Source organism: Mastigoproctus giganteus, chromosome 9 (assembly GCF_048544385.1).
Source record: "Mastigoproctus giganteus isolate SK-2022 chromosome 9, ASM4854438v1, whole genome shotgun sequence".
Lineage (NCBI taxonomy): Eukaryota > Metazoa > Arthropoda > Arachnida > Uropygi > Thelyphonidae > Mastigoproctus > Mastigoproctus giganteus.
Genome location: NC_143583.1, coordinates 73,084,195 through 73,099,405, shown reverse-complemented (window position 1 = coordinate 73,099,405; position 15,211 = coordinate 73,084,195). Strand labels below are relative to the sequence as shown.

The 15,211-nt window shown below is 40.5% G+C and overlaps 1 protein-coding gene across 4 annotated transcripts in view; it reads right to left on the bottom strand.

The window, feature by feature from the left end:
* LOC150080448 (kielin/chordin-like protein) overlaps window positions 1-15,211 on the bottom strand; it is a 1,054,752-nt gene that overhangs the window by 352,085 nt on the left and 687,456 nt on the right. For all 4 annotated transcript variants that reach the window (XR_016547392.1, XM_090381408.1, XM_090381409.1 and 1 more), the window contains one exon: window positions 12,450-12,723. Coding sequence is in view for 3 of the 4 variants with exons in the window: in XM_090381408.1 (XP_090237534.1) it covers window positions 12,450-12,723 (274 nt within the window). In the remaining variant the exon portion in view is untranslated. The remainder of the gene's footprint in view (window positions 1-12,449; window positions 12,724-15,211) is intronic.

Sequence of the window (15,211 nt, the reverse complement as noted above, 5' to 3'; positions counted from 1 at the left end):
ACACTTAAATAGAAAGGAAGGATGCAAGAATATTTGCGGATGCTATCGAGGCAATATTAGATGGGTCAGAAAACTGCTAGCTTGGGGGGGGGATACACAGATTAATGCATTAACAATAGCCACTGGCAGAGGTGAAAGTGATTCTTGCACTGCTTCTATTGGAATGAGCAGCAGCCTGGAAAACAAGATGCAGGGTATTTCAGAGACTGCTGGGAGTCACTGCAGTACAAGTAAACACATGGGTTGTGTTAGGGTAGCTAAGAATAGGAACAGGTGCAGGTATACTTGCATATACACCAATGCTAGGAGTTTGGTAAATAAACTTGATGAATTTGAGGTGTTTGTCAAAACATCAAAGGCAGGTATTGTTGGGATATCAGAGATGTGGTGTCACACAGATATAAGAAATGCAGAACTGGAATTTGGGGAGTACAATGTGTACAGGAAGGATAGACAGGATAGGAAGGGAGGAGGGGTTATGCTATTAGTTAAGAAACACATAAAATCCAAGGAAGTGCAGCCAGTCGACACCGCTGGACAGTGCAGTGTCGAGTCAGTTTGGTGTGACATAAGCACTGGAAGATCAAAATTGAGAGTAGGAGTGTGTTATAGGCCTAATGACCCTGATGAGTATAATAAAAAACTGTTCAGGGAAACAGAGGGGCCCAGTAAATCAGAGAGTCTTATAATGGGAGATTTTAATTTCCCTGATATTGACTGGAATTTGTGGATATGGTCACTCACACACTAGCAAAGCTTTTTGTGGATCTATTGGATGATTGTTTTCTACAGCAAGGGCACCTCCGTAGCCAGTTGGGAAGGAGTAGCAGTGCATAGCACACGCTTCTTGATTAGACCAGGGTTCGAGCCCGTCACCACCAAATACGGAGGATGCGGAAAGGTCAGGGAATGACCACCGCATATCCAGGAGCAATATGGCCTTAGGTGCTAATGCTCCTAAAAACCAAATAACAAACAACAAACAACATCACATTCTACAGCAGCATGTTGGGGAGGCAACTAGAGGGAGTAATACGCTTAATGTGATTATCAGTAATGATTCTTCATGCATTAAAAATCTCCAGATAAAGTAACCACTAGGTGGCAGTGATTGCAGTTTGCTAAAGTGGGTTTTACTCAAAGAGATAACTACCATCAGGGGTAAAGGGAAGGGTTTTTGCTTTCAAAAAGGCGACTACAGTGGTCTAAGGCTGTATTTAAATTTGATAAGGTGGGACCAACTGATGATGTTACCAACGGCAAATTCAAAATGGGAGGCATTCAAAGAATTAATCTTGGAAGCTACTAGGCTTTAAATACCAACTAAGAAATATTGTTCAAGGTTTAGGCCCAAATGGATGTTAGATGAAATAATGAGACATGCGGGAGAGAAGAAAAATGCATGGGATACATATGAATTAATGGGTGACATGGAAGCCTATGATAGATATAAGCTGGTCTGTAACCAAGTCACAAAGGAGATTAGGCAGGCAAAGGCAGATTACGAGAAATCTTTGACAAAGGATGCAAAGAAAAACAGCAAAGAGTTCTTTACTTATAGAAACTCCAGAAAGAAAGGGATGAATCAGATTGGTCCTCTGGATATTGATGGTTCAACTGTTGATTATCCTGCTCAGGTGGCTAACAAACTAAATGAGTATTTTGCATCTACATTCACACATGAGGAGTTATTGAGGGGGGAATACCGGAGGTGAATTAAACTCTGGCAGTGAGCTAGATGATTTTGTAATAACTGAGAGGAAAGCGGAGGAGAAATTGTTGAAGATAAACATAAAAAAAGGCACCAGCGGGGTGGATGGGATCTATCCAGTTATATTAAAGGAGGCAGCAAAGGAACTAAGCAATCCCTTAGCCAAAATTATGAGCGCTTCCTTGGTCTCAGGAGAGGTACCCATAGACTGGAGATGTGCAAATGTGACCCCAATTAACAAAGGAAGATCAAAGGGCAACACAAGTAATGTTAGTTTAACTTCCGTTCTAGGGAAATTAATGGAGGCACTGGTTAAAGAAGCACTGCAGGATCATCTAGACAAGACTTCAGTTATAGCTCGGACAGAGCATGGTTTTTTTAAGGGGAAGTCTTGTCTGACCCATTTGATTGGATATTATGATGTGGTCACAAATGAACTGGATGCAGGGAATAACTTTGATATCATATATTTGGATCTTAGAAAGGCTTTTGATACATGGAAGACTGCGGCACAAATTGGAGCAGTATGACATTGGAGGCAAATTGCTGCTATGGATAAAGGGATGGTTGAGGGGGAGAAGACAGAGAGTAGTAATCAATGGACACTGCTCTTCATGGACTAATGTTATTAATGGATTCCCTGGGGGTTCAGTGTTCGGTCCATTGTAGTTTTCTGTATTTATAAATGATACTGATGATGGTATATCAGGCTTAATGTCTAAGTTTGCAGACAATATGGAAGTTGGCAGGGTTGTTAAGGACACTAATGACAGTACGCTGCTGCAACAGGATCTAGAAAATTTGAGCAGATGGGCTGAGAGGTGGCAAATGAAGTTTAACATTGACAAATGTAAAGTAAATGTATTCCTAGAATAACTCTGTTGTACTACACTGACAGTGGTTGAGAATGAAAAGGACCTAGGGGTAACTGTGCAGGCAAAAATGAAGTTTTGTGAGCAGTGCAGACGGTCTGCAAGAGTAGCTCATGGTGTCTTGTCAATGATATACAGGAATTTTTCTAGCAGGGATAAGGAGGTGATTATCCCCTTGTATGAGGCAATGGTCAGGCCACACCTTGAGTACTGTATAAAGGTCTGGAGGCCTCATTTTTAAGGATGTAGAGCTGCTGGAACGAGTACAGAGAAGGGCAACAAGATTAGTGAATGGAAGGGTTGCTCTTACGAAGAAAGGATTAAGTTTTGCAGATTACAGTGTCTGGAAACTAGGCATCTGCGAGATGATCTGATTGAGGTGTTTAAAGCCTTGAATGGTGTAAGCATGCTCAATGCTGATGGGATTCTTTCTTTTGCTCAGAATAATCATCTGAGAGGGCATAAATTCAATTGAGGAAAGACAGTTGTAAGATAGATGTGTCGATGTTTGTCTTTAGCCAGCGGGTAGTTGATTCGTGGTTGGTTGGTTGGTTGGTTGGTTGGTTGGTTGGTTGGTTGGTTTGGTTTTATTGGCGCATTAGGTACTAAGGCTATAATGCGCCAAGACCATGTCATTTATAAAAAAGTTTAAACTTTCAGTGACCTAATTCGTTAGGTCACTATGTCCAAAGGTATAACAAATATATAAAGGAAAAGTGTAAATGTTAAATTCGATTAAAAATATTTATTGATTTTAAAAAGCTAAAAACAGCAGACACATTGTCATTGTCGGATAAAATCTGACTGAGTGTATACGGCTCAGTCAGATGATTAAAAGCAGTAAGACGGATATTTCTAAAATCTGGACAATCAATTAAAATGTGTCTCATGGATAAAACTGTGCCACAGTTCTCGCACATAGGACAGTCATCTGCCCTCAGCAGAAAAGAATGTGTAAGATGACTGTGTCCTATGCGGAGACGAGCTAGAACAACTTCCTCCTTACGATTCCTGCGCAGACTAGACTGCCACGGTTCAATTACAGGCTTTATATGATGTAATTTATTCGCAGTCTGTCTATTCCACGAATCCTGCTATTGGGAATGTAACTTTTGATGTACTATTTGCCTGTAGTCTGTATAGGGGACTAACAGGCAGCAGTTATTATTGGGAATTGCTGATTTGGCTGTGGTGTCAGCCAAATCATTTCCCCTAATCCCAATGTGGCTCGGAATCCAGCAGAAGCGGATGTCATATTCGCGTTCATGGAGAACGTGAATCTTCTGCTGAATGCTAGACAGAACTGGATGAGGATTATACCTCACAGATATTAATGCCTGTAACACACTGAGAGCGTGGGAATATAAAATGAACCGTTGGTATTGGCATTCACTAATATGATCCAAGGCTAACTCAATAGCATGCAGCTCTGCAGTAAAGATACTGCATTCAGAGGGAATCTGCTCCGATGTAGTGCTGTCTGTAAAGACAGCAGCAGATCCCACGTATGATTCCGACTTCGAACCGTCTGTGTAGACTGGCGCGAAGTCGGGATGTTCAGCTCGGTGTGCTGAATAAAGCTGCAGGTAGACAGATGATGGAGTGTCCGACTTCCCCCAATTTCTAAGGAACAAGTCACAAGCCGGGAAATGAGCATGCCAGGGTGGAAAGGGTTGCTTTGGTGTTTGGGCAACCTTGTCTACTTTCATATTAAGTTCTTTAAGTAGCTCTTGGAGACGAATACCAAAAGGACGATTGGCAGTCTTACGGGTGTTGTACAAATTTTCCCATCGTGGCTCAAAAACGAATGGCCACGTAGGATGGTCTGGCAGGGATTTCAGTTTTAAGGCGTACTTTAGAGACAACTGCTTACGACGAAGCGATAACGGTGGTTCGTTTGCTTCGACGTATAAGCTCTGGACAGGAGATGTTCGAAATGCTCCAGTAGCGATACGTAGAGCCTGATGATGAACAGGGTCCAGCCATCGAAAGGCACTGTCTCTGGCTGAAGTATATACTTGGGACCCATAATCTAATTTGGATCGCACAAGTGCATGGTAAAGCCGTAGCAGGGTGCATCGGTCTGCATCCCAAGATAAAGAGGAGAGCGAGCGGAGCATATTAAGGCCTCTTGTGCACTTGGTGCGGATTTGACGAATATGATCCAAGAAGGTCAGTTTTTTATCGAATATGAGTCCCAAGAATTTTGTATTCGCTGCTACTGGAATAGCATTTTGTCCGAGCCTTAATTCAGGTTCAGGATGAAGATTACGCTTGCGACAAAAGTGTACGCAAATGGTCTTCTCTGGCGAGAACCTGAAGCCATTAGCAAGTGCCCAGGAATTCAGATTATCAATGGCTTTCTGCAGTTGTCTTTCAATAACCCTCATGTTGCACGACTGGCAAAAAATGCTAAAGTCATCAACATAGAGGGCACTGTTTACAGTTGGAGGAAGTTGTTCTGTGATGGAATTTATTTTGATGGCAAAAAGCGTGACACTTAATACTGATCCTTGTGGTACTCCCTCCTCTTGGCTAAAGGAGCGAGAGAGTGAGGATCCCACACGAACTTGGAACGATCGTTTGGCGAGAAAGTTTTGAATAAAAAAGGGGAGATGCCCTCTAAGGCCTAGGTTATATAAATCTTTTAAAATGCCAAATCTCCAAGTTGTGTCATACGCTTTTTCCAAGTCAAAGAACACCGACACCAAGTGTTCGCGTTTTAGGAAAGCATCCCGGATGGATGCTTCCATTCTAATAAGATGGTCCAAAGTGGACCGGTTCCTTCGGAAGCCGCACTGTAAGTTGGAGAGAAGGTCATTTGTTTCTAGATACCAAATTAAACGAGAATTAACCATTCTCTCCAGGATTTTGCACAGACAGCTAGTCAGAGCAATAGGACGATAATTGGTGGTGACTTTTGGATCCTTTCCTGGCTTAGGAAAGGCAAGAACGATAGCCTTTCGCCAGGAGTCTGGAAACTGCCCTTCAGTAAAGATTCTGTTATATAGAAGGAGCAGACAATCCATAGATTTTGATGAAAGATGTTTAATCATTTCATAATGGATGCCATCTGGTCCAACGGCACTTGCTTTGGAAAGAGCGAGGGCCCTTTTCAGTTCCAAAATAGTGAAATCCCCGTTGTAGGGAAAAATGCTCTTAGATTTAAAGCTAAGTGCCTGTTTTTCGATTTTATATTTCAGGACCAGAAACTCTGGGGAATACGAAGATGTTGCAGAGATCTTAGAGAATGTTTCCCCAAGAGAATTAGCTATTGCAGTTGGATCTGCAATAGCGCATCCATTATAATCTAGGATTGAAGAAGGGTGGGATGTATATTTTCCCTTCATTTTCCGGATTTTATCCCAGACTACCTTAGAGTTGGTAGACTGGTTAATAGATGATGTAAAACGGATCCACGATTCCTTTTGACTCTGACGACGGATGTAGCGTGCTTTGGCTCGTGCACGTTTGAAGGCTATAAGGTTGTTCGTGGTAGGATATCGGCGAAATATCCCCCACGCTTTGTTTTGAGCCTTTTTTGCTGCTGTGCATTGTGAATTCCACCAAGGTTTAGGAAATGGTGGAAACCGGGCTGATGATTTTGGGACAGCATTAGCAGCAGCTTGGACAATATTTTCTGTGATGTACTTAACTGCATCATTGATAGGCTCTTGACTGACTGTACTAAGATCAAAATTTGCCTGATGTTGGAAGGCAGTCCAGTCAGCCTGATCAATCTTCCACCGTGGTAACCTGAAGGGAAGACATGGTCTCCCACTGTGTAGCAAGGTTGTCACGGGGAAGTGATCGCTACCGTATGGATTCTCCTCTACTTCCCAGGTGAGTGAAGGGAGTAGAGAAGGGGAGCAGATAGAGAGATCAATGGCAGAAAAAGTACGGGTAGGCATGTGGAAAAAGGTGTTTGTTCCAGTATTTAGAAGGGAAAGGTCATTGTCATTGAGCATACGCTCTATGACTCGTCCCCTTCCATTGATGTTAGCACTACCCCACAGGGTGTTATGTCCATTAAAATCCCCAAGAAGTAAGAAAGGGGGAGGCAGCTGCGTTAGAAGATCATCAAGGTCTGCCTGGGAGATGTCAGTCCCAGGTGGCAAATAAATAGAGCATACAGTTAATAAGAATCCCACTGAAAGGCGAATTGCAACAGCCTCTATGCTGGATGTAATTAGCAAGGGCTGCACTGGGGTATGGTTACCCACAAGGATAGCCACTCCCCCATGTACAGAGCCGTCCGCAATTCTATCCTTTCGAAAAACTGTGATGTTGTGCATGGTGGGATCATCATTTGCCTTTAAATATGTCTCCTGCAGGCAAAAGCAAACTGGCTCGTGCTTTTGCAGGAGGGCCTTGATGTTGTCTATATTTCGCCGGAATCCACGACAATTCCATTGTAGGAATTTAGCCATTATTTTGGCTTGGTGGGTCCATCAGGCGGCTTCCGAGGTGCTGAGGGCTTACTTTTATCAGTCTTGGATTTATCTTTTTTGGGGAAGAAAGGACGCTGTCCCGTGTCCATTTCCTCCTCCGCAAAGAGTTCCAAGACTGAATCATCGGGTACCTCCTTCTGCTCTACATCCATCTTTTCTTGGGAACTAGGGGGGACTTCCCCTTTCTTATTCTTTTCTTTCATAATTACCTTTGTTAATTGTGGAGCATTAGGAGGTACTGATATAGGAGTGGCAGCTGATTGGTCCTTCTGTGTAGGTTTTTGCAAACTTAAAAGATACCGCGCGATGGGAGTGAAAGACTCCTTTGGAGGAATGGTCATGTCCGTCTGAGTTCCGACGGAACATCTCCCTGCTACCTTCTGGGCATAGGTAGGTCTGTTGATATTCAGGGGTTTGACCGATTTCCTTGCCTCCTGGTATGATATATTTAGCTCTGCCTTCAACCGTTGAATTTCTTTTTCTTCTTTCCACCTCTGGCATGCTCGTGAGTAGGCCGGATGTTCGCCCTCACAGTTAATACAGGTGGGTTTTGCGGCTGAACATGCTGTTGTTTCGTGGTCCTTTGCACCGCATCGTGTGCATGCAAGGACTCCACGGCAGGCCATTTGAGAATGTCCATACTTCTGGCATTTAAAACACCGTAAAGGGTTCGGAACGTATGGACGCACTGAACAATTAATGTATCCAGCTTTGATCTCGTCAGGAGGTTTAGGAGAGTTAAAAGTCAGGATAACGCTCCTGGTTTTAACTATTTTTCTATCCCTTCGCGCAGTGATTCTCTTGACGGCAATGACTCCCTGTGGTTTTAATTCGGAGCAGATTTCCTCCTCGGTGACGTCGAGAAGGTCCCACTCCGAAATGACACCTCTCGATGAATTGAGTGTTCTGTGTGGTGTCACCGTTATAGGGATTCCTCCGATTGAGGTTACTCGGAGTAGATGTTCGGATTGCCTGTCATTTTTAGTTTCAATTAAGAGGTCTCCAGAGCGGAGCCTCTTAACTGATTTGGGTGAACCTACTAACCCATCTAACCCTTTCTGTATAAAGAAAGGTGACATTTTTCCAATCGGTTTTTCATTGGTGGAGTGCATGATTAAAAACCGCGGAATAGGACCTGATGGTAATTCAGTCCGCTGCCTCTTTGAAGCAGTATTGCTGTCAGTGTCTATATTTTCAGATAGGGACCGGGTTGGGGCCCCTGAAGAAGTAAGTTTCTCAGGATTCATGAAGGTTTTTTAATTGTTCAGTGCCCGGGCTCCCCACCCACCACGGAGCCCAAAGGGACGCCCACTACCCGGCATGCAATAAATGCGCTCGGGAGTGGGACGCCAGGGCTACCCAGACACTATACCCGCACCGCCGCCAGCCTGAATCCTGTCCCTCGGACCATGAGGGTAGGGGCGTGGAATTGACACGGTTGACCCTCGCAGGCGAGCCTACTAGCCGATTGATCCTAGCCGGGCCTTCCAGGACCTCCCATCTTGTCGAAGCAAGGACCAAAGTGGTGTATTGAAGCCGGGCCCCTCAACCACCAGGATCCCCCTTTCCGAATTTCCACGGGTCGCAGCGCACGGCAAACACGCCGGATTCCATTGATGTAAGCCCGGAACCTAGGCTGTGGGCGTTGGATCCCAGTGATGCTAGTCTGGAAGTCCAGCAGCATCACTGGGAGGTCCCCTCACCACGTACAGGTGCCCACGTCGAGGGGTTTGATTCGTGGAATAGACTTCCATCTTTTATTGTGGAAGTTGATAGCCTAAATAAATTTAAGTCTAAGCTGAACAGGCATTTGTACCGAACAGAGGGGTGAAATGAGAGGGGATTTTTTTTGTTTTTTTTGTGGTTGATGCTGCATAAGCTTGCTTTCTTGCATCATATGATTCTACTAATGCTAAAGCTAATGAATGCCAAAAATAATTTTGATATTATATACTTGAATTTCAGGAAAGCTTTTGATGCTGTTGCACATGGAAGACTGCTATACAGATTGTAGAGGTATGGCATTAAGGGTAAGTTGCTATAATGGATAAAGGGATGGTTGAGTGGGAGACGACAGAGAGTGGTAATCAATGGACACTACTCTTTGTGGACAAATGTTATTATTGGTGTTCACCAGAGTTCGGTGTTGGGCCTACTGTTGTTTTTTATATTTATCAATGATATTGTTGAAGGTATATCAGGTTTAATGTCCAAGTTTGCAGATGATACAAAGTTGGCAAGGTTATTAACCATCGCAAACACAGTATGCTACTCCAACTGGATCTAGATAAGTTGGGAAAACGGTCTGAGAAGTGGAAACTGAAGTTTAACATTGACAAATGCAAAGTACTGTATGGGTAGCAATAGCTGAACAGAAAGATACCAACTGTGTAGTACTACACTCAGTGAAGTAGAAAGTGAAAAAGTACTGGGGGTAATTGTGCGGTCAAATATGAAGTTCGCTGAGCAGTGCAGATGGGCTGCCAGGGCAGGTCACGGAGTCTTGTTAATGATATATAGGAATTTTGCTAGCAGGGATAGGGAGGTGATTATCCCGTTATACAACGCAATGGTCAGGCCACACTTAGGTACAGGTCTGGAGGCCTTATTTTAGGAAGGATGTAGAGTTGCTAGAACAAGTACAAAGAAGGGCAACAAGATTGGTGGGGGAACAAAGGGGTGCTCTTACCAAAAAAAGCTTAAGTTCTGCGAATTGCAGCACCTGGAGAGTAGGCACCTGTGAGGTGATCTGATTGAGGTGGACAAGGCCTTGAATGGGTTGAGCAAGCTCAATGCTGATGGGATTCTTCCTCTTGCTCAGACTAAGAACCTGAAGGGGCACAGTTTCAAATTGAGGAAAGACAGTTGTAGAATAGATGTGCAGAAATTTGCCTTTAGCCAGTGGGGTAGTTGATTGATGGAACAGGCTTCCATCGTTTGTTGTGGAAGCTAATAGCGTAGATAAATTTAAGGCTGAGCTGAACAGGCATTTGAAATGAATAGAGGGGTGAAATGGGAGGGTTTTTTTTTTTGGCTGATGCTGCTTAAGCTTGCTTTATTGCATCATATGCCTTTAATAATGCTAATACTAAAAGCATAATCTTAACCCATCCCCCCCTCTTGTCCTGTCTGCCCTTTCTCTTTATGCACATTATTGAAAAAAAGTTACCTAATAAAAAATGGAAGAGATATGTTGAAGAACCTGATGAAGATTCAAGCACGTACACATGGAGGAATACAGTGCTAGAAGAACAAGAGAACATGGAGGAGGAAATATCTAAGGATGTATTCGGCACAGCCTTAAAGTCCATTAGCAATAACAAAGCACCAGGAATTGACAACATACCTGCAGAGCTTTTAAAATGCAGTGGAGAAAATCTGAAGAAGATGATATACAGGGATGACAGTTTGCCAGAGGATTTCTGCACATCAATCATAATCCCCTCCCCAAGAATATGACACCAACAGTATCCAAGACTACAGAACTATAAGTCTTATTACCCATGGGTTGCCCAGGCAGGCACTTTACCCACCCGACTAGCCCAGGCAGGCACTTTACCCACCCGACTAGCCCAGTCGGCCTTATTACCTATGCACCTAAGATTCTGCTGAAAGTTATCAAAGTTAATGGGGAGAGTTATATTGAATATTTTCTGGATGACTTACAGTGGTTTTTGCAGAGGCAGATCGATAAGAGATACTATTGAAACATTGAATGAGAAAATGTATAACATGGGAAGAAACCTCTGTGTGTTTTCTGTATTATGAGAAGGCATTTGATAGAATAATCTGGAGAGAACTGTTCCCACTGCTTGAGAAAATCTGATGCAAGAAAAGATTATTGATTTGATCTGTGACTTATATAGAAGACAAAATGCGGTGCAAGAGTGAATTGAGAACTGACAGAAAAAGCTAAAGTTAAAAAGGGAGTAAGACAGGGATGCTTACTTTCACCAGGTTTATTCAATGCTTCTGCTGAAGTGATAATAAAGGAGGCACTTGGGAATAAGAAATGGGGGGTCAAAATAGGTGAAAAGTACGTTCAGGCTATTAAGTTTACAGATGATCAGGCCATACTAGCAAGTCGTCCTACTATGCTGCAAAAAATGATCAAAAGACTAAATAAGAAAGTGCCGAAGTATGGAATGAAGATAAATGTGATGAAAACAAAGGCAATGATGATTGGTAAAAGGTTAATTCCCTACTGAATTGAGATCGATGGAATACGAATAGAACAGGTAGAGCACTTTAGGTATCTGGGACAGTTATTTGCACAATCAATCTGAGATTCAATCCAGAATTGCAATGGCAAAACAATCTTTCAAGAATAAACTGTTGTTGATTACACAGAAGAAGATGTCACAAGAAATTAGGAAGAAGATAATGACATATATCTGGTTAGTGGCACTATATGCAGCAGAGACATGGACTCTAACAAAGAGAGACAAAAAGAGACTTAAGGCCTATGAGATGTGGTGGCACAGGATGGAAAAAATTAAATGCACTGAAAAAGGGTCAAATGTGGATGTATTAAGGCATGTCCAAGAACAAAGGAAAATTCTAGGTAGAATAAGATAACTAGACTCAAATGGGTGGGCCACGTGATTCGACATGGTGGTTTGCTTCTGGATGCAATGGAGGGGATGGTGGAAGGAAAAAGACCATTGGAACAATGCTGGATGAAGCAGGACTTCGAAATTTTGAGGAACAAAAACAGATGGCACAGGAAAGTCAAAGATGGTGACAGCTGATCAGAGGAACTGACCAGTCACAAGACTGAATTACTGATGATGTTGTATAAAAAAATGGCATATAATAACAGAAATATGTAGTAGGAATGTACATTAAATGAGGAGTTACTACACTAATTAGAGTTTTTATAACCTTTTCTATTTGAGTTACCAATTAAAAAAAAACAATGATTTTTCATTTTAAAAATTTTTTTTATAAAAAAAAGAAAAAATTTATATACCTATATGGTTTTGGTCATTCCATTTCTGCATTTATTCTTTGATGTAATGTCAGTAGTTAGTTTAAAAAAGCCATGGAATATGCCAAAATTCAGTACTTCTTCCAAAATATTATGTAGCACAAATATTTATAACTTTTTACTGTAATGGGTTTAATTTCCAAGATATTATGTTGTTGTTTAGTTGAGCAATGCTGAATTAACTCATAGTTATTCTTCAAACATTTTAATGGAATATTACCTGCTTTCAATGTTTACATCTTGTACTTTTTTTAGGACTAAATAAAAAAAACAAAAAAAACCAAAAAAACTTCCAGCTCTTTTCAAGGCAGAATTTTAAATAACATTTATCACCATACTTAGGCAGGAAGAATATACAATATTTACCTAGAAATTATGATTGAAATGTACAGTAATATCATAAATTAAGTTAAAAATAAGCCTACCAGTACAATTTTCACAGCACACTTCTTTAACAGGATTTGGGCAACCTATTTCTGGACAGGGCAGTTTATAGCACACAATACTACCCTCCATACAGGAACATTCTTCACATTGGTTTTCTGGATTAAGAAATACTTCCTGAAGTTGATACGCATTTCCAGCATAATTACATTCAGTTGTTTGAACACATATGGGGCAACACTGTCCAGGGTGAGAAACTGGTTTGGAACATATAAGAGGCTCACATAAAATTGTATGGCAGGATACAGTGCCATTCTGAAATAAACAAGAGAGAAATGAGTATTATACTAATACTATTACATTTTATAGTGTCAAAAAACAAGTTACATATACTAATGTAAAATTTAGTTCAAAAAACAATTTTTCTTAAAAAAAGAGATCCCATTCTTATCTCAAATTTCTTGTAATCACTATATTTAATACGAGGAAGAAGAAATGTGGATGTATCTTCAAAATCTGGCAATACTGGGACTAGCTGTAGCCACTTTATAGTCATACATAAACTGAGCGGAATAATGCTGCAGATTTAAACTGCAGTTTATTGCACAGTGTATACTACTATAAGAGAAAAGTAATATATGGCATACTTTGTCATTCCTTACTTTGTGCCACCCTCAGCAAAGAACTTAAATGCTTTCATTCTACTCTTCTTCATGTCATATAGAATTGAAGAACTAATATGAAAGTTCATAAAATTGTTTCACCAAAGTTCCTCCTGAAAAGTTTAATTAAAAGTGTAACATTTTCAATAGATAGTGACCTGTGCTTGCATTCTGAATAATACAATCCTGTGGGCCATTTTAATTCCCTTTAAGCAGCATATTTAAGAGAAAATGTAAATATATCAGTATAATGAATATGTCTGTTTTAATAAGTTGTTAATCTCACAGAACCAAATTACTTCAATAAAAGTTATAGTCTTTACTCTTATTAAAATCAGAATGGATTTCTCCTTTCTTGTCTTTACATGATTTATAATTTCTATAGACCTACAAATTCAGGTGTTATTCAACCCCTGAAAAATTTGAAAATATAAATAATAAATTTCTCCTACTGAATCTTGGGGATGCTCCCTCCAGTGTGGTTGCTAATTCTATTTTCCATCTTAATTCCATTAGGTTCAGTTTTCACTTTCAATGCAACATTGCATACAGTTTTAAAATTATTTCAATACTTGAATTGATATTTCTCTACAGCCTTTACTACTATGCAGTACAAGTGTAGCCTAGTATTCAAGACTGAAGGTATCCATAACCTTCGTTACATATTTAATTGCATTTCTTTTCATACACTTCTTGACTGCTCACTTGGATGACACACTCTTCACAAGTCAGCACACATTTGTTAATAGAGGCCTCTCATTTTTTTCAAGACTGGTATGTCTTGAAACAGTTGTCATGATGGAGCCCTGACATATTTTTAGACATATTATGAAGTCACCTTTTTATTCATTTTATTTGTATAAAATTAGCAATTTAGATTGATTCATGGATAATGGCATTGTTTCTAATGTGAACATAAGTCCAAGTCTCAATGAGCAAACAACAAGCTTTGTTACTAGATGAACCAATGTATCACCAAGATAGAAACTGAACACTAAAGTGGATACAATTTTCAAATTTTCCATAGGTCAAGAATTCAGGTCAACTTGGATACTAGTGTTATCTCAATTGTGAGCATAATTTTCCATAGGTCAAGAATTCAGGTCAACTTGGATACCAGTGTTATCTCAATTGTGAGCATAAGCCAAGACTTGAAGGCTGAAAGTTAGCCTCTATCACTGGTGGGACCAAAGCCTTCCTAGAATAGAAAGTGAATGCAGAGAGGCATGCAATTCTTAAATTGTTTAAATCCTAAGTGAACTAATGCATAAGTATGATGATATTATACATCAGGGGTGGCCAAAACGTCGATCGCGATCTACCAGTCGATCATGGCTTTAACTTCGGTCAATCACGATGAATTTTAAATATATATATAAAAAATGCATTAGTCAAAATCTAAATATTATTATTATGCACCCCACTGCATATGCTTATTACAAATCCATTGAATCACGTGACTACTCTTGCCACCGTGCAGCCGCTAGGTTTGTCTAGCAAAAATTCATACAGTTATGTTGTGGTAAGCATAGTGTATGTGTCGAATTCTTATTTAGATTACTTAATATTAATAACTGGACAGTACTTATACATTAATTTGATTTGATTTAAAATGAATACTACGAAAAAGAGTAAAGCGTATCATTTTCATCAAGAGTCGGAACTAGAATACTTTTTTGTAATGATAAAAGAAGAATGTTGTTTGATTTGCAATTCTTCCGTGGTTATACCCAAAAAAGGAAATCTAGAAAGGCACTTCAACGCACTCCATGGTAAATACCAATCGGATTTTCAACCTAACAGTGACTTTAGAAAAAATAAAATTACCACTATTTAAGCTTGTATCAATAACAAGAGATGGAGCTAAAGCAATGACAGGGCCTCTTAACAGATTCATTGCATTGTGCCAAAAGGATGATGAATTCCCAAATTTTTTGAGTTATCACTGTATCATCCACCAACAAGTGTTAGCCAGCAAAAGATTAAATACTAAAAGTGGTCTGGACATATTTTTCAAAATCGTGAATTCTATCAGAGGACAATCTCTTCAAAGGAGGAGTCTTTTCAAAATGCAATTCAATGAAAATGAACCAGATCTGATATTACACACAGATGTGAGGTGGATGAGTCAGAGTAAGTTT